Source organism: Amphibalanus amphitrite, unplaced genomic scaffold (genome assembly GCF_019059575.1).
Source record: "Amphibalanus amphitrite isolate SeventyFive unplaced genomic scaffold, NRLGWU_Aamphi_draft 000134F_arrow, whole genome shotgun sequence".
In the NCBI taxonomy this organism is placed as follows: Eukaryota; Metazoa; Arthropoda; class Thecostraca; order Balanomorpha; family Balanidae; genus Amphibalanus; species Amphibalanus amphitrite.
This window is the reverse complement of record NW_024881629.1, coordinates 486,258-513,333: the sequence shown is the minus strand read 5'-3', so window position 1 is coordinate 513,333 and position 27,076 is coordinate 486,258. Positions and strand designations below refer to the sequence as shown.

The window sequence follows — 27,076 nt, the reverse complement described above, 5'->3', positions numbered from 1 at the left end:
AAACTGCCCCACCTATGGGGCACATTCGTTCAAGAGGTGGGGCACTTCCGTTCACCCTGCAAAGTTCGAGAAATTACCGGGCATTACCAGAAATTTACCAAAGGAAATTGGCAGGGGGTCATTTTACTCGATTCCTTTCGACAAGAATGCATTGCACAACATATGTAGACAGAATGGGCTGGCCAACAAGAATGTGCCAACTGCCGGCCTCCGTGACCTCGCCAAGTTCGCGTGAATTGCTCGTCACGACGTCGCAAGCAGTCGAGACTGAGTCAGGCGAGCGTCATTAGAGAAACCTACTACAGATAAAGTCATAAATCGCAAAACTAAAAAAAATATGCACGAATGTGCCCCCAGGCAGTGCGTACACGAACCTGCCCCACAACGTTATTAGTAATATATTTCAAAATTTCTTTTTGAAAAAATGACACTTTTTCAACAAACAAGTTTGCAGCAGTTCCGTGAATAGAGTGAGCTTCTTCACCCCCAATTTTGAAAAGCTGAACCACATTTCCGAGTCAGGATCACGAAAATGGATGATATGAGAAAAGTTTGGAAAGCTCACGAATATTACAAATTTGCGTTTTTATCAAGCATGACAGCAGGTACAGTGTTGTCTTCTACGGTGAACGAAGGGCGGCAATGATAGACATATTTCCATAATTTACCTTGAGCTCGTGCAGTCACTCGTGTTCCCATAAACTGCTGAAAACGAATGTGCCCCATGCACGAATGTGCCCCACTCTCCCCTACGCTTGTATGCTGGTTGTTGTTGACTTGTGATTGGAAATCGAATTATATATTTGCATTTTTATCTCGTCGTTTCTGGGTCTCACGCTGCGTAGGTAGTGTACTAGCCAGCGCCCGACTGATGACGGCGAGCTGTCCTTCGCGGCCGCCGCCAGCGCCACCTACCTATGGGCCGCTGGCCGGCGACACTCTCTACTGACAATGTCCCCTACAGGCCGCCACCGACGGCGGAATAAAACACGGCTGCCTTCTGGCCCTCAATCGGGCGCTCCATTCATAGAAATACAATATCGAAGTGAAATCGTGCATCAGCATTCAGTGTCAGTTGCCAGTCGCCTGACCTGTGATAGTTTTTTATAGGTATAGTCTTTCTTTGCGGTGTTCATTGTCGAGGTCGTTCGAGGTCGCATTTTTAGGACCTATATTTTTTTTTTAATTTACAGACCAAGGGGTTGGGGAGGATCAAGGTATAACTATTCACTCTACTTTTCGTCCCTAATTGAGCTCGAGCTTCGCGAAAATGGGCGTGTTCGCCAAAAATCGAGACAACGATTTATACCCAATTTTAGGATCTAATTCTGGGCACATCCAAGGTCGGGTTTAATGCGCAGAGGTGAAGGACTGGTTTTGTTTTTGTCAATATTGTGTTTGTTGCGTCCATCGTCATCAAATGATTCATCTACTTTTTGCCCGGGAAAAATTTACCTTAGTGCTGAGGCTGACCTATGGTCGAAGTCAGGCCAAAACCGGTCCTGTCGGGAAGCTGAGCAATAGAGGCAAGCTACGGATCAGCAGATTTGGCACTTGGTTCGGGGTTTGCTGATAACCTTGTGATAACGAAAGTCCGTCTACCAACCAAGCTAACACTTCCCTCTTGACCTGAGGCCCCGCCTCCGCATCACTACAGCGCTGTGATTGGTCGACGGCAGTTGTAAGTCGCCTCCGATTGGCTGACGGCGGTCGGTGCTGGAGGAGGGGCGACAGATCGGTCTTTGACAGCTCTCGTAGCTTGTAAATGGATCACTGTTTACGTTTAGGGCACCTCTGTTCTCCGGATTCTGGCGGGTCGGCTGTGGGTCGCAGGCACCCTGCGGTGTGTCACAGGCGGGGACAATGTCTCGACAACAGGTACCTCCGACGGCGCACAGCATTGACCGGATCCTGGGACAGGATCGTCAGCCTCGGCACCATCCTGCAGGTTAGCCCTCTGCCCATCAATGATCACCCTGCTACGGCCATCTGTGGCCTGAGAAATATAACCCCCAGGCCCCATGCGAAATGATTGTTTAGGGCAGGACTTAAACTCATAATTCACTCAATGCGTTTGTGTGAATTTTATCTGAAATCTACGTTAGGTCCTACAGCGAAACAATCCTGTGTGCGTCACGGCCTGCCACGACTGTTCGCGGCACCTAAGCGCCTTGTTCAGTTCTTGTATTGGACAGTGGCGGGGACAGGAATGTTTTCGTTTTTTCAGGGGATGACGAGGATCAGCCAGCTTCATACGGTTCGGAATCGCTCGTGGTCGAGGACGACTCTCCAGAAAACGCGAACACTGAGCGACCCGAAAAACACGAGTAAGTTTGTTTGGTGTTCGAAGGCTAAATGTACATGGCTACTCGTATGTGCTAAAATTGGTAAATATCCGTTACCGATGCTCCTTCAGTCTAAGTAGTGGAGATGCACCTGTTTCGATTTTTTTAATGGACTTATAATTATTAGGACTATGCTTATTACTCATGCTCAAAGCATATGATGAAAACCTTCTTGCAACGTCCTGTGCTTTTACCGCATGGGGCACATGTAGATATCCATCTGCCAAATTAATCTTATCTCGTTCCCGTCGCCAGGCGAAAGTCTCGGCGCTCGCGTACCACGTTCACCACGTACCAGCTGCACGCGCTGGAGCGAACCTTCGAGAAGTGCCAGTATCCGGACGTGTTGACTCGGGAAGAGGTGGCCGGCAGACTGCAGCTGACCGAGGCCAGAGTTCAGGTATGTATGACAGACCACACTGGGCTGAGCTCATACCACAGTAAGAGACTGCATGCACGGCACAGGTCAAAACACTGACTCATTGGAAATGATCTGCAAATTCGTTCAAAATCAATTTTAAGATTAATTCTTCATTTCTCTATTCTCATTTCATTATGGTTTTTAATTAACCCTCGCCGGCCGAGGGGGGGGGGAGCGGGTGCCGCCCCCCATCAAGCCGGATCTTCTGACACCAACCGCATTTTCGGATCAGGTCAGGTCACTGACCTATGACGTCATAAGTGAACCTCTGCACGATCTTCAGATGTCGCAACTTCGCAACGCCCTCACTGCCAGAGGAGCTTTCACAGTAAAATGAAACTTGCAGGACCCAGTATCCATTAGGAGTCTCACAACTTGTATCTCTCGAATTTTTCCTTAAGGTCATATGAGGTCAGGTCGTCATTTTCGTGACCTCACCATTATAAGTCAATGGGGAAAATGAAAACTGCTATTTTGGCGCCGGGAACGACCTCCAGCTATCTCAAACACACAGAATCGTGATTTCATGTGTTCCTTGCAAGGTTCGATGCGTTACTTTTGCAATGTTGACCTTGCGTGAGGTAAGTTATGACGTCATTAGGGTCATATTAGTTTTTCATCAATAACTCCCGATCAAATTGAGCTAGCGAGTCGGGAAAGCCACCAATGGACTCAGGAAGATCTGCCGAATCGAATAATATGCGACATGACCTTCTTCAACCAATTTCGTGACCTGGGAGCGCTGACCTGACCGTGACCCGAGGTCAACACCCTAAGCTGAGCGCATCCAAAGAAAAAGTATATTATTCGACGCTTCATCGCGGCTCTGCGGCCGTTTTTTGCGAAGTTATTCACCAAAAACGGAACCGTACCTTGGGGCACTTGACCTGACCTCAGAGGTCACCGGCTGACCTAGGACCTTAAAATCGGATATCAATCTCTGCGTCTCGTAACGGCGCACACACTTGTTTTTTCCTCGACGCGCTAGCTCCACCAGGGGCGAAACGGCGAGAGGGGGGGAGGTCGTACCCTCCCCTCCCCCCCCCCTCGGCCGGCGCGTATGTAGAAAACCAATAGGTCCGGCGAGGATTAAACACTATTTATATTTTCCTCCTACTCTCATTCTCTTGAATTATGTACACATTTCCTAATCCCCCGAACCCGACAGTCTACCTAGCCCTCTTCGCGCTTCTCACCAAGCGGGTGCGTATTGTGGGGATTGTTGTGCTTGTTTTAAAGGTATTATTATTGTTATTATTATTATTATTATTATTATTATTATTATTATTATTATTATTATTATTATTATTATTATTATTATTATTTGCTTCCTACCATTGAACGGTTGAAAACCTGAAAACACGGGTGTTGTTTTATACAGTTCGAATCCTACCCATAGTTTCGGTATTTTAGCATTAGACGTTGCATGGCAAGAATTGCTTTGGTTCCTATCCCCAAAATTAGTCATTACAGCCCAGTCCTACTAATAAATTCCGAAAAGTGACGCGGTTATCTGGAAGCATGCTGGTGGCTGTGGTCAAGGTCGCGAACCTCCCGGCTCCCGGCGGCTGCCGGAACTGTGAACCCCCAAACAATGAGTCACGCGCCCGGTGCGGTGTCACTGTACAGCCTCTGACAGCGGGAGCCGTCCGTATTTGAAGTGTCGGCTCGACAAAGGAAGCCTGTGGACTGAATGTATCAGAGGATTATTGATACGCTCCTCCAGACAAACAGCAATCGTTATTGTCTCCCTCCATATCTTGACGTGATAAGGGTGTCGCCCCTGAGAATTGAGATCGCTCACAAGATAAACAAGCTGAGAGTGAACGTCGAGACAGTCGGTCGGACAGAAGCCGGGTAGTCGGCCAGCCGGGCGTCGGCTCGCCTCAGCCAGCCGACAGTGCGGTTATGGTGTCGGCGCGCTGCGGGCCGCGGCTGGGACCGTGGAAGTTCTGTACTCGGCGGCATGGAGTGGCTGCGGCGCGCGCGGAGGCGCGTGGCCCGCCAGTGGACGGTGCACCGTCTGTTAGTCAAGTGCGGCGTCGGCGCTCGTCTGGCCATCGACTCTCTGAGTATCGCCAACGAACTGGTGACGGGGCACCCGGCCGCCAAAGTGGCCGAGATCGCCCAGTTTGCGGTGCGTGACGCGCATGTGCGGCTCACTGAGCAACCTCTGTTGGCCGCCCTGCAGGCCACTAGGAGCGCCGCGGTCCTGGAGTCGGCGGACAGGTGTCCCCGCTGCACACCGGCCACCCCGCTCCGCGTGCGGCACGTCGGACGGTCGGGCAGCAGCGCCGAGGGACTGGCCGATATATTTCAGGATGTGCCGAGCTTGTCCGATTATGATCTCATGTTTGAGCTGGTAGGCGATTTCCGATGGATGGACAGACCGCTGGCGCGGCCGGGCGAGGAGCCGGACTGCATCAGTGCGCAGGACGCGCCGCAGCTGTGGGCCCGGCCCACCGACAGTCCGGCCTTTGTCACGCTGCACTGGGCCCGCACGACTGAGTGCGAGCACGAGTCGACGCTGCTGGCGCTCCCCGCCCAGCAGGTGCGCCGACTGATGTTCGAGTTCTGTCGCGCCATGAGACCTGACAGCACCATCAGCACACCTGGACCGGCCGTCAACACGCAACGGCCAGAAGACAATCACGGCGGAAAGGACCACGTTCCGTGTCTGAGACTGCCCGTGTGGCCGGGGAGGGAGGCGTTCCTCTCGCGCCGCCGAGTGCACGGGTTCCCCTCTGCGGCGGCGCGTCAGGAGCTCTGCCAGTTTGGCGTGCACATGGTGCCCACCGGCCGGGAGGGCAGCGCCACAGAGCTGTACGAGTGGCGCCTCTCCTTCTCCCGAGCCGAAGTGGTCGCCATTCACCAGCTGACGGCCACACAGCGAGCCGTTGTTAAGTCCGTGAAGAGAATGAAAAGCTACATGAAGGAAGGTGGGGCGAGCCCATCGCTGAAATCCTACTACATCAAGACAGCGATGCTGTGGCTGGCGCAGGACCGCCCCGCCGACAGCTGGACGGGTGTGGTGGACGGCGTGGCCACGATCCTCGACTGGCTGCAACAGCACATCGCCGCCGGTAGTCTGCCCTGCTTCTTCTGGCATGACATCGACCTGCTGTCCCTCGTCACCATTGAAGAGAGGAAGGACATGCTCAAGACCATCGCTGCAATGAAACGACGGACCACCGCTCTGCTGATGGCCTGGTGTGCGGACGAGTTTTACGAAGTGCGTCTGCTATTCGAGGAGGGCTCAGTCTGGAGGCCTCTCCCGCCGCGGCGACTGCGCCTAGTCCTGACAAGAGTGCTGATCTGCCGGGCTGTTATGGACGGTTTGACCAAAAGAACGACGCTACCCAACTGGCAGTCCTGGGCGGAACGTTGCGTACCGCCTCTGCTTCTAGCGTCGGAGCACCAGCTCCTCCAGTGGTATTACCGCTGTCGCACGGGGGCGTACCACCAGCAGTGCTACCTGCTCCAGGCCCTGATGGTGGCTCCCGATGACGTCGTGTGCGCGGTGCGGCTCACGGCCGTCGACGGGGAGCGGTACACCTGGGACGCCGCGCCGCTGATGGCCACCCTCATAGACCGAGATATGCGCTACCTCACGGGAGATCCGTCAGTGGCGGCCGCCTGGTGCCACCGCCAGCTGAGCGTGCCCCCAGAGGAGCGGCCGCAGGCGGGCCTGACCGCCGAGCTGGACTCGCCGCGGGGCCGCGCCGAGCTGCTGCTGCAGCCGGAGCTCGTGGTGCAGTTTCTCACCGAGATCATGCCGGAAAGGAAGGCGTGGTTAGAGGAAAGCGACCGAGAAATGACTCTGGTGCACTGTAAGCCTCTGCCAACATGCAACGAGCACCGTCAGCACCTTGAAGAAATGCTTGATTACGCTGATCACTTGGTTCCACACCTCGTCAAGCATCTGCCCGGTATGGACGAGGACAGTGCGCTGATAACGATCCACGTGTGGCAGCTTCGCATCCGCCACCTGCTCTCCGGTGACCGGTTTGAGAGGCAGTTGCGGGCCGCCGTAAGAGGTTCGGTGGGTAGATGGCGGCTGCGGCAGCATGTGCTGGGCACGGCCGCTGAAAACCAGACACAGAGCCACCAGAGTCGGGAGCAGAGTCTGGAGCCGGACCACGACGAGGAGGAGCAGCGCTTTGAGAGTTACCTGCTGAAGGTTACCGAGCTGGCCAGTCGGCAGACGCTGGAACTGAGGGAAGCACAAGCAGCTCACGACCATGACGAACATGGCGAGGACGAGTTGCAGGACCATCGTCTCTGGGTGAATGTGTATGACTCACAGTCGCTGCAGCAGACTCCAGTCGGCGAGGAGCCGCTCCCCAGTCGGCGGGAGCAGATGATACCGAGTCAGGGGTTCAGACACGCGCTCGGGTTGTGGAAAATAGTGGAGCGGCATCAGCAGGAGCATGACGAGCTAGATCTAGAGTGGAACGAAGCGCTTCATGAAAATCATGAGCAGCGAGATCGGGATTCACAGAGCGAACCGGCAGAAAATCAGGACTGAAATCCTCATCCAAAGGAGCGGGAAGCCCATTTCATTCAGCGGTACAATAACCTAGATTTGGTTTTATTATGCCGACAAAATTAGATGTGCATTGGTATGAGAAACTACAACGAATAGAGTTATACCTACCATGTTTGTCACAGTTTGGGCCGCCTAAGGGAAATGACTGCTAGACCTTGGGTTTCAGGACAGTGACCCATGCCCCGTAGCTTGTCTGGATCTTATCCATAGGAACATTTTCATGGAACATGACTCATGAGATATGTATGTGATAAGTACGTACAGGTCTCGCGAGATTAAGCGGTAGGTTTTGCACTTTTACATTTCGGGTTATATCTTAGAAACTAATCGATCTACGATGAAGCCATTTTACACGATCATGGCCGGCTTGTTACCCAACAAGTCGATCGCATCTTCAACACTTAAAAGCTTAAGACGACAAAGATATAGCCTGAAGTACACTAAATTTTCTAGGTGCAAAACCTACCGCTAAAACCCGCGAGACCTGTACCTACTGTAAACTGTTAATTGCTTTATTGGAGGTGTATCTGGAGTGCAGACAGGTTTTCCGAATGTCTATCATCCCATTGGAGCTAACTCATTAAAAAGAATGCTTTGTGTCATTTGTATTGTGTCATGACATTTGCCGCATTTGCTGTAAACTGCCGAGTGAACCGGCTAGTGCACTCGGGTCATCCAGCATGAATTGTCAATACATGACACGCGTGCCGACTATCAACCCCGCCTATCGCGCCACCCGTCGATTGTGTTTGCTTGAGAATGCTTTGTCTGTGAACGGAAATGCCGCGAATGATAACCACGATGGCTTGATGCTTTGTAGCCACTTCACCTTGTTATAATTGGTGGCGCTGTCCTACCTTATCAGTGTAAAGCAAACGTCGCTTCAAAAATACGGTAAATATTTGATGCTGCAAATCCCTCCAGATTGATTTTTAGAATAGCTCGCTATTCCATTGTCAATATGCTTCGAAGTTCCTGCCCTTCTCTGCTTTTTATTATGCTCCCTTTCGCTCAATATTGATCGATTTAAAATGAGAGGTCCAATTAGCGGCCTCATTCATCGCCGGTTACCGCCGAGCGGCGTCCTGGGTCCCGGCGCCGGCGATTGGTCCGTCTTTATGCCGCCCGCTGTCGCAGGAGCTCAAAAGACGACTAATTCGACCAAATCAGTTGTATTGTGAGATTTTCTAAGTGGAAAACACTGAAAAGGTTTAAATTGCTTCAAATTGCCTAAAAAGCGGCAGACCTAAGCCATTTGCCAGTCCAATTGATATCCAGTGAAGCGCGGCGACTCGATAAAATCGGAGACGACTGGCTGCATAGTTGTCGAGACGCTCAGAAGGCGAAGTCGAGTCTCCCTAGCACGATAAACGTTTGATTCAGATTCAGTGACTAAGACTAAATTCTTTGGAAACACTCGAAACCATTTGAACGAATGCTAGTGATGTGGTTCGTTCAACATTGGCGGTACTTATATATTTCGTCATTTACCTGTGCCCTAGTCGTCTTGCCAACACCCTGAAATGTTAATCTGAACACCGAAACATTAACCTTCCAGGCGGTGGGGGGGGGGGGGCATTTTTTTGCCCCCCCCCCTTTAGTTTTTTCGATATATCTCGAGAACCGCTGCGCCGATCGTCACCAAACTTTCAGTACCCTCCCGTGAATAGCTATTGCACATGTGACCAATTTTTTCAAAGGCTATGATAGGTTGGACGCTAATGACGTCAGAGTGACGTCATTTCTGCCATTTTCGACCCAAAAAAGGTTTCGCGAGATGAGCTGTCAGGCCTACAGCTTTAGAGAAACAGAAAAATGTTTCAGACATAAAAGGTGTAGAATTTAAAGGGCTACAAAACTGCTATCTCGGATTTTTGAAATTTTTGGATTTTGACCCCAAAAAATAAAATAAAATTGAATATAATAGCCGAAAAATCCATAAAGTTTTTTGAATTTCGAAAAAACCGGAATATATGTGATAGTCCCTATCGCCTTCCATCTACATACCAAATTTGAGATCGATACCTCTTTTTTTGGCTAAGTTATAGCGAAAAAAAATGTTCAAAATTGATGACGTCAAATTTTCAAACTCAATTTTTTGCAATTCTAGACCTCGTAGCGCAAAGCAAAGACCACCATTAGACTCGCCGTGACGAGCTGCATCGAATCAATACCCATTTTATGCAAAATATCAACTTTGAAATTTTACCTTTTTTGACCTGACCTTGACCTGACCTCCACCAGAAAGTGACCTAAACCGTACCTGATGGTCTTATAACCAACACCATTGAGTTGGAAATGAAAAACTGGCCATAAAACATGCATCGCACAACCTTAGTAAAGTTGGGTTCATGTGGTGACCCTTGGTGACCTTTGGTGACCTGACCTGTGACCTGACCTGGTATGACCAGTGACCTCTAATAGCAACATATGTACTAGACAACTGACGCCCTATCGCTGATTTTCGACAAAATGCGTTTTACTCGGTGTTATAGCGCTTTCCCTAGAAGCCCCGTGAACATTGAAACATTTTATCTTTGACCTGACCGGTCACGTCATCGGTGACCCCGAGGTCAATGAAATTTGGTTTCCTTCGACAAATTTGACTGGGCTATCGAACGCTGTTTGAACTTTCCGGATCCGTCCAGTAGTTTCGGAGATACGGGGGGGGGGGGGCAAAAAAAATGCCCCCCCCCCCCCACCGCGCGGAAGGTGGCCGGGAGGCCCACCGCCTGTGACCGGTGACGATATATGGTCGTGCTCATCACAATCCCCAATGCTTTATGGCTATTGAGTTGAGTATCAAGCATATTGAAGGCCCTGTCACATAGATAGTGCCTGTTACAATACATTCATCTGCTCCTCCTGCATCATGACTCCCAGTCACTTGTCCGTCACACTACTCGTAAGTCGCAGTCAATTGAAAATATGTTTATATTGAGTCATGCCGTCAATGCCATTCGAGTCATGCCGTTCGAACCCACTTTACCTACAATTTACCAACGTTTTGTTCAGCAAAATGTTAACTTTTTCGACGAGTTGCAGAAAGTGCTCTTTTATGCCGATTGTTTCCTTTTCTGTACCCTGATCCACGATCGAAATGAAAGTGAAATATTCCTTACTGTTTTTCGCCAATAGGTATGGTTTCAAAATAGAAGGGCGAAGTGGAGAAAACATGAGAAGTACACCGAACAAAACAATTGCGAAAGGATTTCGGACAAGAGCTTCATCTCGAGTGAGTATGCGGCATGGTTTCTCGTTGGTCCAATGTGCCCAGTTTGTGTTCACTTGTCCTGCCTATTACATTATCAACCACCAACATTTGTGCATTGTGCAATGTGTAGGTATTGCAGTGTGCGTATGGGACATCGTCAACAGACGCTCCGCAAGTATACTCAACCCATATAAACGTGAATTGGGGCGGTCGATCTTATCTACAATGATATTGGTCGATAGGTTAACGCAAGAACCACAACGCATGAATTGTCTGTTACCACGCATGAACAGATTATTTGGGGATGCGGGCTGTCTATCTTGGGTGTGACTTGAAAAAAATGGAATGTATACTAGCTAACATCACAGTCTTTCGGCCTTCATGCATTGTGTTCGAAGTACTACTAGTCAGAAGAATGGAAAGACTTATTCGCTCAATGTCCCTGTGTTGCGGCACTTTCAAGAAAGACTCGCATCATTCAGCAGTTCAGCATTAATTGCATTACATTTCACGATCACGCATTGCGGTGCATATTAGGTAGGATTACCAAATATTCATATGAGGAAGAGTAGCCATTAGATACCCCCTACTAGGCACTGCGGCACAGCATCATTCAGGCGCTACGTAGAGAGACATCTATGGTCAGGATCAGGAATGAGAACTACTGGGTGATGCGGCACAGCATCATTCAGGCGCTACGTAGAGAGACATCTATGGTCAGGAATGAGAACTACTGGGCGACGCGGCACAGCATCATTCAGGCGCTATGTAGAGAGACATCTATGGTCAGGAATAAGAACTACGGGGTAATGCGGCACAGCATCATTCAGGCGCTTCGTAGAGAGACATCTGTGGTCAGGAATAGGAACTACAGAGTACTGCGGCGCAGCATCTCTCAGGCGTTTTGTAGAGCGGCATCTGTGGTAAGTAATAGGAATTACCCGACGCTGCGGCACAACATCATCCAGGCGTGATATTTTAGAGACACAGCGTTATTGGGCAGGCATGGCATGCCAGAGACTCGGCGCCAGCAAGGTCAAGACAAGACAATACATACATATAGGTAAAATGATCGCAGACCTTACAAAATGGGCCATCACATATCGAACGTTTTAGAGGGGTACGCTTGTCCCGTTGCCCGTGTCTTGTGGCTATGCTATCCATTGTGTGTCGATGAAGCAGGTAGCAGTTACGATATGGCCGTATCAGTTATGCTGTGTCGGTCCGTGACCGTTCCACTCGGCCGTTCCAGCCGCGTCGCCGTGGTCTGCGTTGGTGATGGCCGCCGGGCTGGGTCGGGTGCTCAGCCGGCCGACGGCCCTGCTGCTGCCCTCACTGCTGCTGAGGCGTCCCGTGCCGCCGCCCACCGTCCCAGCCGGCCTGCTGCCTGTCCCGGACCAGCTCCAGGACGGTCAGAGGATGCTCCTTATGGGAGATAACAGCGTCCGCGCGACACCGACCCGCGCAGAGCCGAGCGGTCTGAGGTGACTCTAGGCGGTGTCAGTGGGCGGTCTGAGGTGACTATAGACGGTGTCAGTGGGCGGTCTGAGGTGACTCTAGGCGGTGTCAGTGGGCGGTCTGAGGTGACTATAGACGGTGTCAGTGGGCGGTCTGAGGTGTGTGAAGGCACCATCAGTGAGTGGTCTGAGGTGTCTATGAGCGGTTTTTGTCGGCATAGTAGCGCGCACGTCTATGGCTATGAATGTTCTCCCTCTGGCCATGCATTATTGTCCTACACATTACACACAGTATTACCCCGCGGCCCGCATCCGTCAGGAAGAGTCGGCCAAAACCGCACCAGTTCCCGCTCTTCATTCAATTCGCTGTCCGGTTGCGAAGTTGTGCAATTCTGATGTCTCAAAGGTTCGAAACGTATTGATATAGGTGTTGCCTCGTTTATTCTCTGTTTTCTTTGTTAAATGCTGATGCACCTAATGGCATATCGCGAAGCTATTATTTCATCATTTAGTTTACGAGCTTGCAATAAGAAACGCGTAATTTGGAGAAAATGTGATTTTAAATATTACGTTGTTTTTTGCGTCATGCGTTTCAGTGTCCCACACAGCACCGACACGGTTTGCGCCTGTTCGAGGGGTCCGACGAGTGTGGTATACCGCCGGTCACAGGCTTCATTAAGACTTTTTCCGTAACAACCGACGGCGCTGGTGGACCAGGGAGTCGTGGGAAAGAACAAATGGGCGCTGCTCTCATTGGATCCCGCTAATGCGGCTAACGACCGAGGGTGCAAGCTAATAGCGCGTGCGAATTACACGAGGACTGCTCTAAATTAGTGCCGCTAGTGATGATTCATTAAACCTTGGGGTCATCACGAATGCTTAAGAAGTTAACATGTACAAACTTTCGTGATACAATGCGAGGCAATGAGGACTTTCACTATCGTAATAAGTGGAACATTAGAATTCATTTAGTGGCTAGAGAAAAACCCGTCCGGTTGCAAACGATATTTGTAGGAGAGGTGGGCAGCAAATGTGAGCAATACGAATGTTTTTTAAACAGTGATGAGGCATGAGGCAATCAGATAATCAAATATTTCGCACATAGCAGGGGTAGCGCACTCAGATAAATCGATAGCTGTCTTATATTCATCAGATAGTTCAGGAACACAACCAGTTTGCATACTCCGAGCAGCCGCCGGCCGGGTAGGCCCTGCCCGCCGGGGGCACGCAGCAGCCCGTACCTCGCATCGCCCACCCCAGGGTCGGCGGCAAAGCGTCTCCGTGCACCAACATTCCTCCATTACCGACCTCACTGGACGGCGTTAACAACAACAATCCTCAGTCACCGTCTCACCGGTCTACATCCGGCGGTACACGGCGCTCCCAGCCTGAACTGAGCACAGAGACGATCCATCGGAGAACGGAGCTGTCCTCGGACTGGTGGCACTTCCACCCGACTCGGCACAACCCGCAGCACACTGACCGCACGGCCAGACCGACCGAAACCAGCCACACACAACCCGCGCAGAAGCTCGCAGTAAAACCTAGCACGTCTCTCGGCGACAGTTACCAGCTGAGAGCCAACCGTGGCGCATATATCACAAACGGCGGCGCCGGCCGACCGCCTCCAACCCACACCGGCATCTGTCATGGCTGATAAACACTAAACACAACGCCTGCGCCGGCAATATGTCATGGGTGGCAGCGCATAAAAACAAAACGGCCGGCCACAGCTCCCGGAGAGCAGAGGTCGATCACGGAACTATTGTTTACCCGGGTGATACACACACCCATCCATCAGAGAGCACCCACAGGGCACAGGGTTCGTCCCACTCGCGGCGACTGCCAGTGGCTTTATCTCGCCCCGAGTCCGGGCCTCACCTGTGTACCGAGCGAAACCAATACCCCATCAGATCATTCGACCGCAAGCAAGTGACGCTGATACCCTGTGACCGTCAGCCTCACCAGCCAGCTGGAAAGCTGGAACCTTGTGACAGCCTCGCCAGCCAGGCTTGAATCTGGGACCCTTATAGCTGTCAAAATGCATCAGCCCTCGCCAGCCAGCCGAAAAGCTAGGACTCTGGCCGCAATACATCACTCTGTGTTCGTCGGCCGGTGGACGGGCGGCCTCGTACACTGCTTTGCAGCCTGCCTGTCCCGTAGATACCTAGCTTCAGCCGACTTTCCGGCACCCATATGATTTTGAGCTGGCTGTCCTGCCTCAGATGGGTTTCAGCTGCCTGTCCGTATAATATAACTTCAGCCCCCTCTCCCGACTCAGATGGTTTTGAGCTGGCTGTCGCGGCCGCCGCGGCCGCCGTCCACGCGGTCCGCGTGCCCGGCCGGTCCGTGCAGTTCAATGAACGACTCGAGGTCGCGCGGCACGCAGCCGGTGTAAGGGATACGGTGGCGCGCCACCACGCGGGCAGCCAGACACTTGAGTGACAGCTTCGACTGGGTGCGCAGGATGATCTCAGCGACACCTGCCGGATAGACGCAGAAAAACTCAGTTATAGGAGACAAAACTGATGGTAGACCGAGACCAGCTAGATGATTCACTTTCTACTATTACAGAAATAACGGCAGATAATTAAAAAAAGCGCATGCAAATGTACTGGCAAGGTCCCACAATTACAAAGCTCCACCTAACAGGCCAGTAGTCTATTTGATCCCGTTCTAGCTCCGGGCAGCCACGCACCACCTCTTGTCCCCTAACCCTCCCCCGGCCACCAACTGACCGGTGGTGGCCGACTCGAACGGAGTCCGCCCCGACACGTTGCAGGCGTCGATGTGCGCTCCGGCCTCCACCAGCGCCACGATGATGCTGTGCAGTGTGAGGAAGTCGCTGATGGGCTTCTGGTAGCCGACAATCAGGTGGAGCGGCGTGTTACCGTCGGCGTCCCGGCAGTTGACGTCGGCGCCACACCGGATCAGCAGACGCGCAGTGGCCGCGCACGGGAACCTGGTCAGGCAGGGGGACGGGGTGGTCAGAGGGGCGGCTAGAACGGTGGCGGCGTCGGAGGGAAGACAAGCAGGAGGAAAACGCTGACGAAAGACCGCTGGAGGAAACTGGACCATGTGAAAAAAAATGGAGGAAGAAATAAGTAGCACACATTCGTATGTGATGGGAAAGTTGTATCAGGGATGGATAAAACATACAATGTTCCTGATAGACGAAATGTTCAGTGTTTCTAACAGTCATTGTGAAACTTTCACACCGTGGTATTAGCCAATTCAGCGAGATTCATCTCCCCGATCCATCCCGCGGTACCGTTGCCACCACCGAGCGGGCAGCCGGTGGTAACTCACTTGCAGATGTTGCTGGTGTGGAAGTCGTCCACCGGCGTATCAGCAAACGTGGCCATGTGGAGCAGGCTGCGACCGCGCCGCGTCACCTGGCCCATCTGACACAGCCTGCGGCCAGATCGGGTCACAACAGGTCACAACGGGTCACAACAGGTCACACCGGGTCACAATAGGTCACAGGCACGCTACGACCGCGCCGTGTCACCTGGCCCATCTGACACAGCCTGCGGTCACATCTGGTCACAACACATGAACACAATGAGCCACCATGGGACACAATCGATAAAATAGGCAACACAAGTTCTCGCTGAGATGAAAGTCAAATACTCGAGGGCAGCGCTTTTCGAGGAGCACTGTGGCCCGAAGGTTTGGACTTTGAATTGTGAAAAACGCCCGCCCGCCGCAAAACGCAAACACCGCAAAACGCGCAAAACGCACGCCCGAAACGCCAACGCAAAGGTCGCAAAAAATAAACAAACGCCCGCCCGCCGCAAACCGCAAATAAAAAAAACGCCGCAAAACAATAAAATCGCCCGCATCGCACGCCCGCTAACCGCCAACCGAAAACGCCTAAAAATCGCCCGCCCGCCGCCAAAAGCAAACACCGCAAAAAACGAAAAAGCGGCCGCCAACCGCAAACAAATTAAACACCGCAAACGACGCAAAAAAAAAGAAAACCGCCCGCATCAACCGCCCGCCCACCCGCCGCCAAAGACAAACACCGCAAAAAAAAACACAAAACGCCCGCCCGCCGCAAAACGTAAACACCGCAAAACGTGCTAAACGCACGCCCGAAACGCCAACGCAAACGGCGAAAAAAATCGCCCGACCGCCGCAAACCACACAAAAAAAAAACGCCGAAACGCCGAAAAAAATAAAACCGCCCGCACCGCACCGACGCTAACTGCTAACCGAAAACGACTAAAAGTCGCCCGCCAGCCGCCAAACGCAAACACCGCAAATAAGCGCCCGGCCGCAGCAAGATAATTTATCAACGACTGGCATACCGTTAGGTTGGTCATTTTCGCAAATCAAAAAGATATCTGCAAAAATCTCCTAGATGAAAGCGCCCGAGTAAAAAACGGATGGCACGTGCGTGTTCCTCGCCCCCAACTTCCTTCAGGTCAATCGTCATTTGGGTCACCTAACGCATTGACGACCGGCTGGGTGGAATGAACATTGCGCCAAGAAACGTAAGTATATTGTCAAAAAGAATCCCCAGAATGGTGGATCCCAAAAGTTTGAAACTACCACTTTGACCCACTGGACGACACCAAGGGACAGTATCATCGAAAAAAAAATCCATGTATGGAGCTGATTTTTTTTTACTAGCATTTTTATTTTTCTGAATCAGAAAAACATAGTTTGAGGACCGAACTCGGTGAAAAATATTGCAACCACATTTCATTTTCATGATTCATTTTCATGAGCGAACCACCACTATACAAGCATGGCCGCCAGGTTGGAAGCATGCAAAATTACTACAGAACTGGCGCAGATAATACATTATTGACGCTACGCTTACGCGGTCGTTCTTCTGATTGAGTTGTCCTTAGGGAGAGGTAGCCTTAGGTATTGCCTATAAAAATATAACGTGAAAATTGGAGGGAGTGACAATTGGACGTGACAATTGACAATGGGAGAAAATATCACGTGACAATCACGTGATAAACGTCATACATTGGAGGGAGATTGTGATTCAAGCTGGAGGAATTCCTTTGTTGAGCCGCTAGAATCCGAAGGAAACAGCGGAAATTGCCTACGACTATTTAATGAATTTAACGGTGATGAATAAGTGCGAAAAACGTTTTGGCTTTATAAAATTTGATGAAATGACCAGGGTAAAAGTTTTATTACTGGCGGTCAATTCAAAACGGCGCAAACATTTAAACAGTGAAGATAGTGAAGCACGATTCAAAGTGTGGTACACCTTTCGTACTTTGAGCGGCGATAGCGGGATAACGGTGTGGAGCTTCGAGGATCGGTCTTCAGTTCAAGGACCAGAAAGGTGGGGCCTATGCAATGTCAAATTTCATCAAAATGGTGATACTGTCCCTTTAAACAGTTGCCGACCGGATGACACCCATTGTTTGGTCACCCACGCCATACTATGCATCATGGGTGCGCCGAAATGACCAAAAGTCCCAATTTCCGGTGTGCAGGGTCATTTTCAAAGGCACGTGGCACGTGGTTCTGGACTTTTCCGGCCACTTTGCGACATACCCATGGGTAGTGCACCGAATGGTGGTTGATCCGCATGGAAGAAAATGGGGGGTCGTTTGGATCGTTTTCGAGCAATCTGCCGTGGAACGCATTTTTTCATTTTGCCCATTGGCTTAACACACGTGCACCAGATGGTCCGCGGAGGGGAGACCCATACCAGAACGTAGATCACCTGGCCCACTAGAAATCCTGAAAAAAATCAGAATTTTTGGAGCAGCCGTTTTCTAGAGCATCAAGTTGTACTGATCTCAGGCAGCTTTTGCCAAATTGTCAGGGAACTCAGATTTGTTTTTCAATAGAAAAACACAATTCTAAAGAATAGTGTTTTAACTATTGACAACAAACCTTCGGTTACCGTCAAAGACCTGATTTGGCTCGCCAAGCACTGTCAGCGGCACCTGTTTTTTTTTTTATAGATTTCAGGGAGTTTCAACCGCCAGGGTCATTCTGATTCCCTGTCCCAGCGCAGACTGACCTGTATCCTGCTCGGCACACGTCCAGCTCCTGGTCGGCGGTGGCGGACGGCAGCAGCCGGTTGGCAATCATCAGCATGTACAACACCGTGGTCATGTTGCCCTCCAGCTCGTCCTGAGAATATGGGGGAGACGGCAGACCGTGAGGGGCAGAAACGAAACGACACTTAAGACGATTAAGAGTCCGGAATTCTAGAGCAATTAAATGAGAGCTGTTTGAGCACAAACTAAGTAACGTGAGACCAGGCAAACAAAGCTGAAGCCTTGATGATCTATCGGGACCCACCTGCAGCGCGGCGGGATCATCCTTGGGTCCGGGACTGGCGATCTTGCTGAGATTCAACTCGATCTCTTGGACACAGGAGGCCAGCACCTGCACCAGACAGCTGAACGAAAACGACACGCCCACAAACACCATTTGAGAGAACACCTGCAACAACACAAACACGGGGTTAGGAAAACACGTGCAACACAAATACCTAAGAACGACGAAAAATGTCCAAAACAAGAAACACGATTTCGAAAACAGCCTTCACATTCACACGTTGATAAAATACACCAACGGAAAATGTTTATCTAAAAACACGCAAGAAAATCAGTTATTCCAGGCTGGTAGGCTAGCATTCCTGCCCAGTGACTCCACAGTCCCTGTAACGCTCACCTGTGCGAACCGAAGCAGATCTTTAGCAGCCGAGGTGCGTGTGGCCTGTTTGAGCGTGAGCGCTCGCTGCCACAGCTCCAGGCAGCGGTCGAATCGCGCGCTGTCAGCGAACACGGCGCCGCGGTATATGATCGAGTGCGGGATCTCCGGGTTGGCGGTGCCCAGCACGCGCTCGCGGATCACCAGGCTCTCCATGTGCAGGAGGTCGGGCTGGGCGCGTGCCGCCTCCAGCTCCGTCAGACTGGTGCACTCGCGGTGGTTCTGGTAGGCGGCCACCGGCGAGCCGGGCCGCTTGGGCACGCCGTGCGCCTCGCGCAGCACCATCGCTTCCCGCAGCAGCTCGTAGGACCGCTCCAGACTGTAGTTGTCCTTGTCGTTGGCGAACGTGGCTCCCATCAGCTCGAGCACGTCGATGCGCTCGGCGACGGTGAGCGGGCAGTGTTCGAGCAGCAGCCGGACGGCGGCCTCCTGGGTGCGCTCGGCGGCTGCCAGCGGCGGCGTCAGGCCCAGCTCGTTGGGCAGCAGCGAGGCGCCGCGCGCCAGTAGCAGGCGCACGATAGACACGTGCCCGCTCTCGGCGGCAAAGTGCAGCGCCGTGGCGCCGCAGTTGGTCCGACGGTCCAGCTCGGCGCCGCGCGACACCAGGTACTCGACGATGTCGTCGTGACCCTTGAAAGCCGATATCATCTGACGGAGGAACAGGGGTGCGTCGCAATACCGGAAACTGTGTGAAATAGGTCCAGCACACAACGCGTGACTGAGTGCCTGAGCTGGGTCGATATTTCAGTGACTTATTTAGAAATCACACAATCCTGGTATATGTAAGAAGGTTGCATTAAATCGATCCAATATTACCAGTATAACGCCTTTTGTGGCGACTAACGGAGCGAGCGAGAGGGTGAGCCTTGCACGTGCGAAATTGCGAGGGGGTACCTCCAACTGACTTGTGCACGGCACCTTACTAACCGGTCTCTAGCGATGTGCCAAATTTGAGCACAATCGGCCCAGCCGTTCTCGAGATCTGGAAGCGGCACCCTGCACGTGCGCACGTGCAAAATGGGTCCCAACTGACTTGTGCACGGCACCCTACTAACTGCTCCGTAACCGTGTACCAAATTTGAGCGCAATCGGTCCAGCCGTTCTCGAGATCTGGAATCGACCCCTGCACGTGCGCACGTGCAGCAGCACCCCAACTCTGGCACATGGATATGCATTGCCTAGTGGGTGCCTACCTACATGCCAACTCTCAGCGCAATCGGTCCAGTAGTTACCGAGATATTGCAACAATTACAAAAGTGACACCTCTTGGTTTTGCACGTGGCACGTGCATAAGGGGTCACCCACATGCATCGGGAATAGTCCAATACTTGGTAGAAGGAATGAAGCTACCCTACAAAAATTACCGCATGTAAATCGGTCAAGTGGTTGCTGAGATATAAGCTTCGCAAAAGCGTGACCACGGCCGGCCGGCCGCTCATACTCAGAAATTTCCGTTAATCTAAGGAAAGACTACGCTCGCTTCGCTCGCTCCGTAACAATATGCCGAAATGTGACATGATGTAAGAAACGAACCCGTCGAAACAAACATTTTTTCATCGCCAACACTGCGATCATTTTAGTACCCAACGGTGGCGAGCCCCCAGCCCCGCCCTGTGCAGCCCCTCACCAGACAGGTGTTGTTGTACTTGTTGGCCAGGTGGATGTCGGCGCCGTGCTCCACCAGGTACTGGACAATGTCCAGCCGGCCGTCGAAACAGGCGGCCCGCAGCGGCGTCGATAACGTGGCCGTCGGGTGGTTGACGTCCGCGCCGGCCGATACCAGCGTCTGCACCACGGCGAAATGACCGGCGCCTGACAGAGCGGCGGGGAAGGGAACGGGAGGAGAGGTCAACCCCACCGACGTCATTATTGAGGCGGTCACAGCACACAGCAGACAGACAGAAACACAGCACAGCAATATATCACACAACAAGACATTGGAGAGGCTGGAAGCCTCTTTGTAAACTTGACATGCAAGAATTATCTTCTTCAACCCACCATTATTTTTTTTTTCGATAATGACAATGCTGTTTTATAGCGCTCGGGTTCAATCTATATCAAATACCGAAGCGCTTCAGACTATTCGACCTATCACTGACCATTGACAACCTTATGCCGCATCTCCCCTCCCCCCTCCGGTACAGCTCTCCTACTTACCGGCCGCACACCACAGCGGGCTGGCACCATCAATGGTGAAGTCGTCAAACTTGACGCGCCCCTCCTGCTCCAAGTCGGCCCGGAACTTCTCCAGCAGCATCTTCACCGTCTTGTTGTGTCCGTTGCGAGCGGCGATCAGGAGGGCGGCGCAGCGCTGGCCGCCGTCCTCCACGGCCTGACTCAGCGCGCGTCGCACCGCGTCCGGCGGCTTATCGGCCAGCAGGGCGTACAGCGTGATCGTGAGGCCGTCTCGCGCCGCGAAAAACACCCGGTAGGTGAGTGAGGAGGGCGCCGACACCTCCATCGCTGCCACGACCAGCTGGCGCGGCGCGCGGCGGGCGGAGTTCTGCCGAAGAAAATGGGCACAGGTCAGCGGCGGCGGAGATTCGAGGGCCTGGGGTTCGAGGAATGTGTCAGCGTGTCACGCCCTGCGGGCGTTATTTACATAGGGAGCTGATGCAGTCCGAAATAAAATGACGCTGCATATTTTATTGCTCAGGAATGCGACTATAAATGGGATGTTGTTCCGATAACTTCTACACTACTAGGGAGCCTCCGAGTTCCGAGATTGGGAAGAGCGTCACAGGTTTATGTTCCTTTCAAACACAGTGAAAGCGAATCAGTACTGTTTGGTTGAAGTGTCAACACTGCTAAAAATCACAGGCATTATCGTTTTTGGGAGCAAGCACAAATGCTAGCTTGCTTGCTATCTATCCTATTCTTACTAATGATCTTCGTTGGTTTTACAGTTCGACACCTCTAAAATACCATTCGCCCCCACACCACACTTCATGCAGGTAATCTATCGATAGCGATTGCTAATAGAAGCCGTCTCTAGCCTGAGTGACCTTTACGTCGGTCTGTCAGCGCGGTAGCCGACACGACCACGGAGTGGACTCAAAGAACACGGGTCCATCACGTGCCGGTGTCGATCACGTGACAGATGTCATTCTGCCCCCGCCCCCTCAACCCTTGGGCCTTGGGGTAACTGCAGCACGGTGGGACTAATAAGCAATAAGCATAGCGGTCATCACCATCAAATGTAATTGCCAACACTTATGAATATGATAGAATAATTTTGGTAAGACATTCTGAGCTATAGTTTTTAATAAGCTCTTCCTTATTTTTTATTCTTTTCTATTCATGCTTGCAATTTGCATGAGCGGCACTTTCAACGCAGATTGCAACAAACTTTTGTTGTGGGTGTCAGCAGACATGAAAATCAAATCAAATAAAGCTTTGGCATTAAAATTTGCTATTTTTGCCAGCATTGATGTCCCAGGATTTCACATATTGCACAGTGTCACCAGTCACCACCCATTGCTACCACATTTCCATTAGCATTTGTAAATATATTAGATACTCTAGAGTGAAAGATCTCATTTGAATATTTTTGGGCTTTCTTTTCTGCTCATTTAAGCAGCAAAGTGTGCACAATGCCAAACAGAGGGCTGTTCACGGGCCCTGTGTGCGGTCGGACCGCACACAGCCTCGAAGCTCCGCCCACTTCGTCCCTACGTCAGCCTTCCGTCACCGCACACAGCGACCGCTGTGGCCGGTCGGGACTGGCCACAGCGGACCGTCCACCGCATGCAGCCGTGACGTCAGAACCGCCTACCCATCCCCTACCCCCACGCCTGCTGGACGCACCGCACACACCGCACGCAGCAGTGTGCGGTGCCCGTGAACACCCCTCAGGTTACTGTAAAGTTGTGTTTCCAAAAATGGAAACTGAGTGTTTTTATTTTTGATAGTAATTGGTTTCCAGCATTTCTATTTTTGGAAAAACATTCCAAAAACGGAAGCATTTCAATAAACGAACCACATATACCACAGTGTGCCCAACGGTTTATGATTTGAATGCAGAGAGCACTGTGCAGTAAGTGGTGAGTGATGGTAGCTAAGATTGGTCTTGCCATCTTGCATTAAAATTCCTGAAATTGTCCGTTTAGAGTTTGCACCGAAACTTCTTCGTCTTTATCATTTCAGTCGGGCAAACTGCAGGGAGGTAATCTAAACTAAGATTAATCTAATTTGAGATTATGACGTCACCAAAATGGGCGGAGCGATGACCATATAAGGAGCGATAATCAATATTTAGATTATATTTCCGACATGTCCTCATTCAAACCCCCCATAACCATCGAAGAACTGCTCATAACCACGATATCTTTTTTGTTGAGTGACAGACAAAACTCGATCCTACAGATTGCGAACTGGCCAGCACATTTGAGATTGGACTTTGGGAGTTATGACGTGAATAGCAAGGCCCTATATACTGTGGTGAATAGTCAAGGTCACCGCTGAACGGGCAAATACATTAATCTATTTTTACTCCTTTTTATCGTAGTCATTAAAAGTTAAGAAAGGTTTTTCGGCAGTTCTGAGATATGAAATATTCAATTATTCAATCTCACTATGAAAAAATGCGTATAATACAACGCATTTATTTCATTTCGGCTACGGCGATTTACGGCCGCGATCTAGCTCTGTCCGTGGCGTTGTGTATCCTCTCGGTAATAATTTTTTCCCGCCCGTATTTTTCGATGGAATGGTGCCAAAGTGGTACCAAAATAATGGTAACATCTTATTTACCCAGCAAAATTAAATTTTGGTGGTAGAAGTGTGGCGTTAATGCGTTATTGGCGTACAAAACCGGTGAGTGTGTTGTTATGAAGGTGACTCAGCTGCACCCCCATTCATTTCAACCTAGTTTTTTTGACAAAATATTGTCAGGCATGGCATGTTTTTGTTAATTTTGACAACTTAGGACATCAATCAACACATCCTGAATAGTTGGTGCCAATTCATTATAAACCTTTGTCTGAGAGAGTTGAAATGAGTTGCTGGGACACTTCTCTGAAAATGTAAACATTGTATTATGGTGTCATATTTCCAGAAATAATTCTGAATTTTGATTATTTATATTTTTCCTTGAAATGACAGTCTGTGTGTTTGTGGTTTGGGGTGCAGTTTTGGCTTATATTTTCAATGCCTTTAATGCTATATGGGTATTTTAACCCGAAACTCAGAAGTATGAATTATTCAAAGTTGCATGCCCGGAACCCCAGTCAGAGCCCAACAGGGCTGCAATACATGACATCATTGCGGAAATCAAACAAGTTAGGTAGTTTTATCTTTATAAAGTGCCGTAGGTCCCTCCGTAGTTACGGGAAGTGTTACAGGAAAAGTTGTGAGATGATATCATTGTTAGGCCAGGTCATTGGTATTCCACATTCACATGGCATTATATACCTTGAGTAGACTTTTGAGCTTAAATAAAAACAAATATTGATTGCATATTTCTGTGTTTTATTTTCTAAAATAGCTTAAATATACTTACAGAAAGCCAGGTAATGTGCTGTATTTTTCTATTCTACGTTAGACTGGCTCTATTTCCCTGCACAGGACGTGACATTCCAGTGCCTTACACTGTCAGATTATAATGCTAGGGTTTAACCTTTATGCCTACCCTCTTGGATGCTAGATATGTAATCTTAATTTAGATTAGGCCAGCTGAATGTAATCTAATTTAAGATTAGTCAGCTGATTGTGTAATCTAAATAAAGATTAGTCAGCTGATGACATAATCTGAATATAGATTATTCGCCCATTGAGGCTGGATTTTTAATCTTAATTTAGATCATGTTCCCCATCATATTTCAGGAACCCCAATTTTTTTCTCAGAGCTGTTTTGGTGCTTCAGAGGCAGTTTGAGATGTTAACTGTGCTTTGTGAAAGAGTGGTGTGATTCTGTTACTCCTTGGCCACTACACAGCTGTTTCTGCAGAGGACTGCACAAATGCCCAAATATGGGCATAGAATAATCTAAATTCTGATCAATCTATATTTAGATTACCTCCCTGCAGTTTGCCCAACTGATTTAATGTTAATTTTGGCATGCACAGTTACGCTCGACGCCACACTGAAGTTTTGCTGTAATCTACCGTTACGCCGGGCATGTCAACAGTAACATGGATTTTTCCATTCTGAATTCTGGTTTGCAGCCTGGGTTACCTACTAAGACCTGCTAGTAGCACAAGCCTTCAGCACACTCTAAGGACTGCAGGGATTTGCAAAATAAAAACATGAAAGGTAAGAAAACACTATTTATAGGACGCCGGTGAAAACAGGGCGCCGGAGGGCATATTAGTCACGTGATATTTGGAACTTCTCCCCCTCTGGGTGGGCCTTCTACATGCTAAACGTCACCTGTGAATTTCACGAACCTTGATCAAATCGCCCCAGGCGCCCTGTTTTCACCGTCGTCCTATTTATAGCCTGGAAAAGTGACACAAGAGCTGAATACTCACAGCACTTTTTACGCTAAATTGACATGAAGACTTCAACAACAGCATCGCTGACAAGCACAGTGCACTACCTGTGAATTGGAATTGCTGATTTATGGTCCTCTTACCTTATTATGGAGTCTAGTGAGAGATGTTAGACTTCTCCTCTAAATTGTTCAATATAATGTAAAATCGCGACAGTGGCGACCGTGCTGTGTTGTTTTGAATTTACGTGTATAGCACATTTGTCAAGATATTCAAGGTTTAGTTTTTACTATAGTTTTAAAGAAAACAGAAAGAAAAATCGGTCACAGAACCGAAATTTTGTCCGTATATTTTTTATTCTACATATCATAGAGAACACATTTATATCGATTAAAATACTTGCTTAATAATTTATTTTCCAGTAAGGATTTATGCACCAACGAAAAAAGGGAAAAAGACGCAAAACGATTACGCAATATGAGGCCAACCATAGATATACAGACGCGTATTTGGAATTTCCGACCTCGACGAGCGTCTGTGGTAGAAAACCACCACTTTGGTAGGGGAAACTACTGCTGTCTGCTACAATTTGCACTGCATGTCAAGCTATTGTAGCGACATCTATGCATATACATTTCCGACCTCGACGAAAATCTCGCGGCGCTTCGCGCCGACCCGCGCCGCCCATTCATACTGGAGACCAAAAGAGATTATGAGTTCAGAGTTGTGACAAATACCTAAAGCAACCACCACGTATGATGTATACATTAACAGTTAACTATCAGATTGACGGCATGTGTCAACAATTATACCCTGATAGAAGACCGGAGGCTATGGTTACCCGTGTAAAAATGAATACTTCAGACGCGTACCGCGTAGGAATAAGGAATTCAGCCCAGTATCGTTGAACTGATAGTGCATCGGCCTGAAAAAGTACGGTAACGATACCTTATTTTGGGTTTTTAGTCGGCCGATCCGCGTCCCCCCTGTCGAAAATATGTGGCGACGCCCCTGGCACGTAGGACAAAAGTACGTATCGCAAATGTTCGTACAGTATAAAGTATGCATGGACAAAACTACGTCAAGGACAAAAGTACGCATAGTGGCAAAAGTACGTACAGTATAAAGCACGAATGGATAAAAGTACGTCAAGGACAAAAGTACGTATCGAAGAAGTACGTATATAGGTGCATTATTAAGTACGCATGGACAAAAGTACGTCAAGGACAAAAGCACATATCGTAAAAGTGCGTACAGCATAAAGTACGTATGGACAAGAGTACGTCAAGGGCAAAAGTACGTATCGCAAAAGTACCTACGTCGAGTATAAAGTACGTATGGAATAAGTACGTCAAGGACAGAAGTAGGCGTATCGCAGAGGTAGGTACGTACAGTACAAAGTACGCATAGGTAGAGTGGGGGGTAGAGTTTGGTAGAGTGGGGCAAAGCGCCCAGGGCGGGTCAAACGCCCACCCCTCTTTTTTATGAAGTGCTCGACTTTTCGAAGAATCCTCGATAGCCATTTTCAAGAACGAGCAGGAATCTACTTTTGCCCCCTTTTTCGGTTCTACAAGTGGGTTGTTCTGGACGTAAGATAAAGATTAGTTTATTTCAGACAATTTTTAGAAATTAGGGTAGACCGGGGCAAGTCGCCCCGCCGAGGTAAAACGCCTCACCGATGTTTCTCGGAACTGGCAAGGTTCTGGAGAAACATCATCTCTTCTATAAAACGTGCACTATACGATCATTATATCAGCAGACTGGAAATAAATTGTGATGACTCTTTAGGGAGATATAGCTAAAAATGTGTTTTTGGAGTGATTTTTATGTTTTGTTGTCAGCTTATGCATCATGGCGTTCTTTTATGGTCCACATCAGGTTAACGACTTTTATGTATTTTGAACAACTTTATCTAACGCTTATAATGCCGGGTTGGTTCGTGTTAAATTATGCCTTG

The 27,076-nt window shown here is 49.9% G+C and overlaps 2 protein-coding genes across 4 annotated transcripts in view; one reads left to right on the top strand and one right to left on the bottom strand.

Annotated features, from left to right (window-relative positions):
* The first annotated feature begins 1,090 nt into the window (after positions 1 to 1,090).
* Positions 1,091 to 12,428, top strand: LOC122382137 (retinal homeobox protein Rx-like). The gene is made up of 5 exons (XM_043367082.1): positions 1,091 to 1,948; positions 2,228 to 2,327; positions 2,601 to 2,745; positions 10,454 to 10,550; positions 11,782 to 12,428. Exons 1-5 carry the CDS (start codon positions 1,864 to 1,866, stop codon positions 12,015 to 12,017), a joined length of 663 nt encoding a protein of 220 aa, XP_043223017.1. The 5' UTR covers positions 1,091 to 1,863; the 3' UTR covers positions 12,018 to 12,428.
* Positions 12,429 to 13,110: 682 nt separating this feature from the next.
* The window catches only part of LOC122382133 (protein fem-1 homolog B-like), a 70,110-nt gene continuing 56,144 nt past the window's right edge, over positions 13,111 to 27,076 (bottom strand). For 2 of the 3 annotated variants that reach the window (XM_043367078.1, XM_043367080.1), the window contains exons 2-9: positions 20,846 to 21,191; positions 20,316 to 20,500; positions 18,650 to 19,336; positions 18,275 to 18,418; positions 17,991 to 18,103; positions 15,296 to 15,400; positions 14,725 to 14,948; positions 13,111 to 14,469 (exon numbers count right to left, since the gene is read on the bottom strand). In XM_043367078.1, the coding sequence (XP_043223013.1) occupies positions 14,264 to 14,469; positions 14,725 to 14,948; positions 15,296 to 15,400; positions 17,991 to 18,103; positions 18,275 to 18,418; positions 18,650 to 19,336; positions 20,316 to 20,500; positions 20,846 to 21,191 (2,010 nt within the window). In that variant the 3' untranslated portion in view covers positions 13,111 to 14,263. Of the gene's footprint in view, positions 14,470 to 14,724; positions 14,949 to 15,295; positions 15,401 to 17,990; positions 18,104 to 18,274; positions 18,419 to 18,649; positions 19,337 to 20,315; positions 20,501 to 20,845; positions 21,192 to 25,262; positions 25,653 to 27,076 lie in introns of those variants that run through there. The other variant, XM_043367079.1, reaches the window with a different exon arrangement.

Coding starts and splice junctions, on each gene's coding strand:
- LOC122382137 (XM_043367082.1), top strand. CDS start 1,864: ATGTCTCGACAACAGGTACCTCCGACGGCGCACAGCATTGACCGGATC. Junction 2,746..10,453: donor TGACCGAGGCCAGAGTTCAG/GTATGTATGACA, acceptor TTTCGCCAATAG/GTATGGTTTCAAAATAGAAG. Junction 10,551..11,781: donor GGACAAGAGCTTCATCTCGA/GTGAGTATGCGG, acceptor CGGCCGTTCCAG/CCGCGTCGCCGTGGTCTGCG.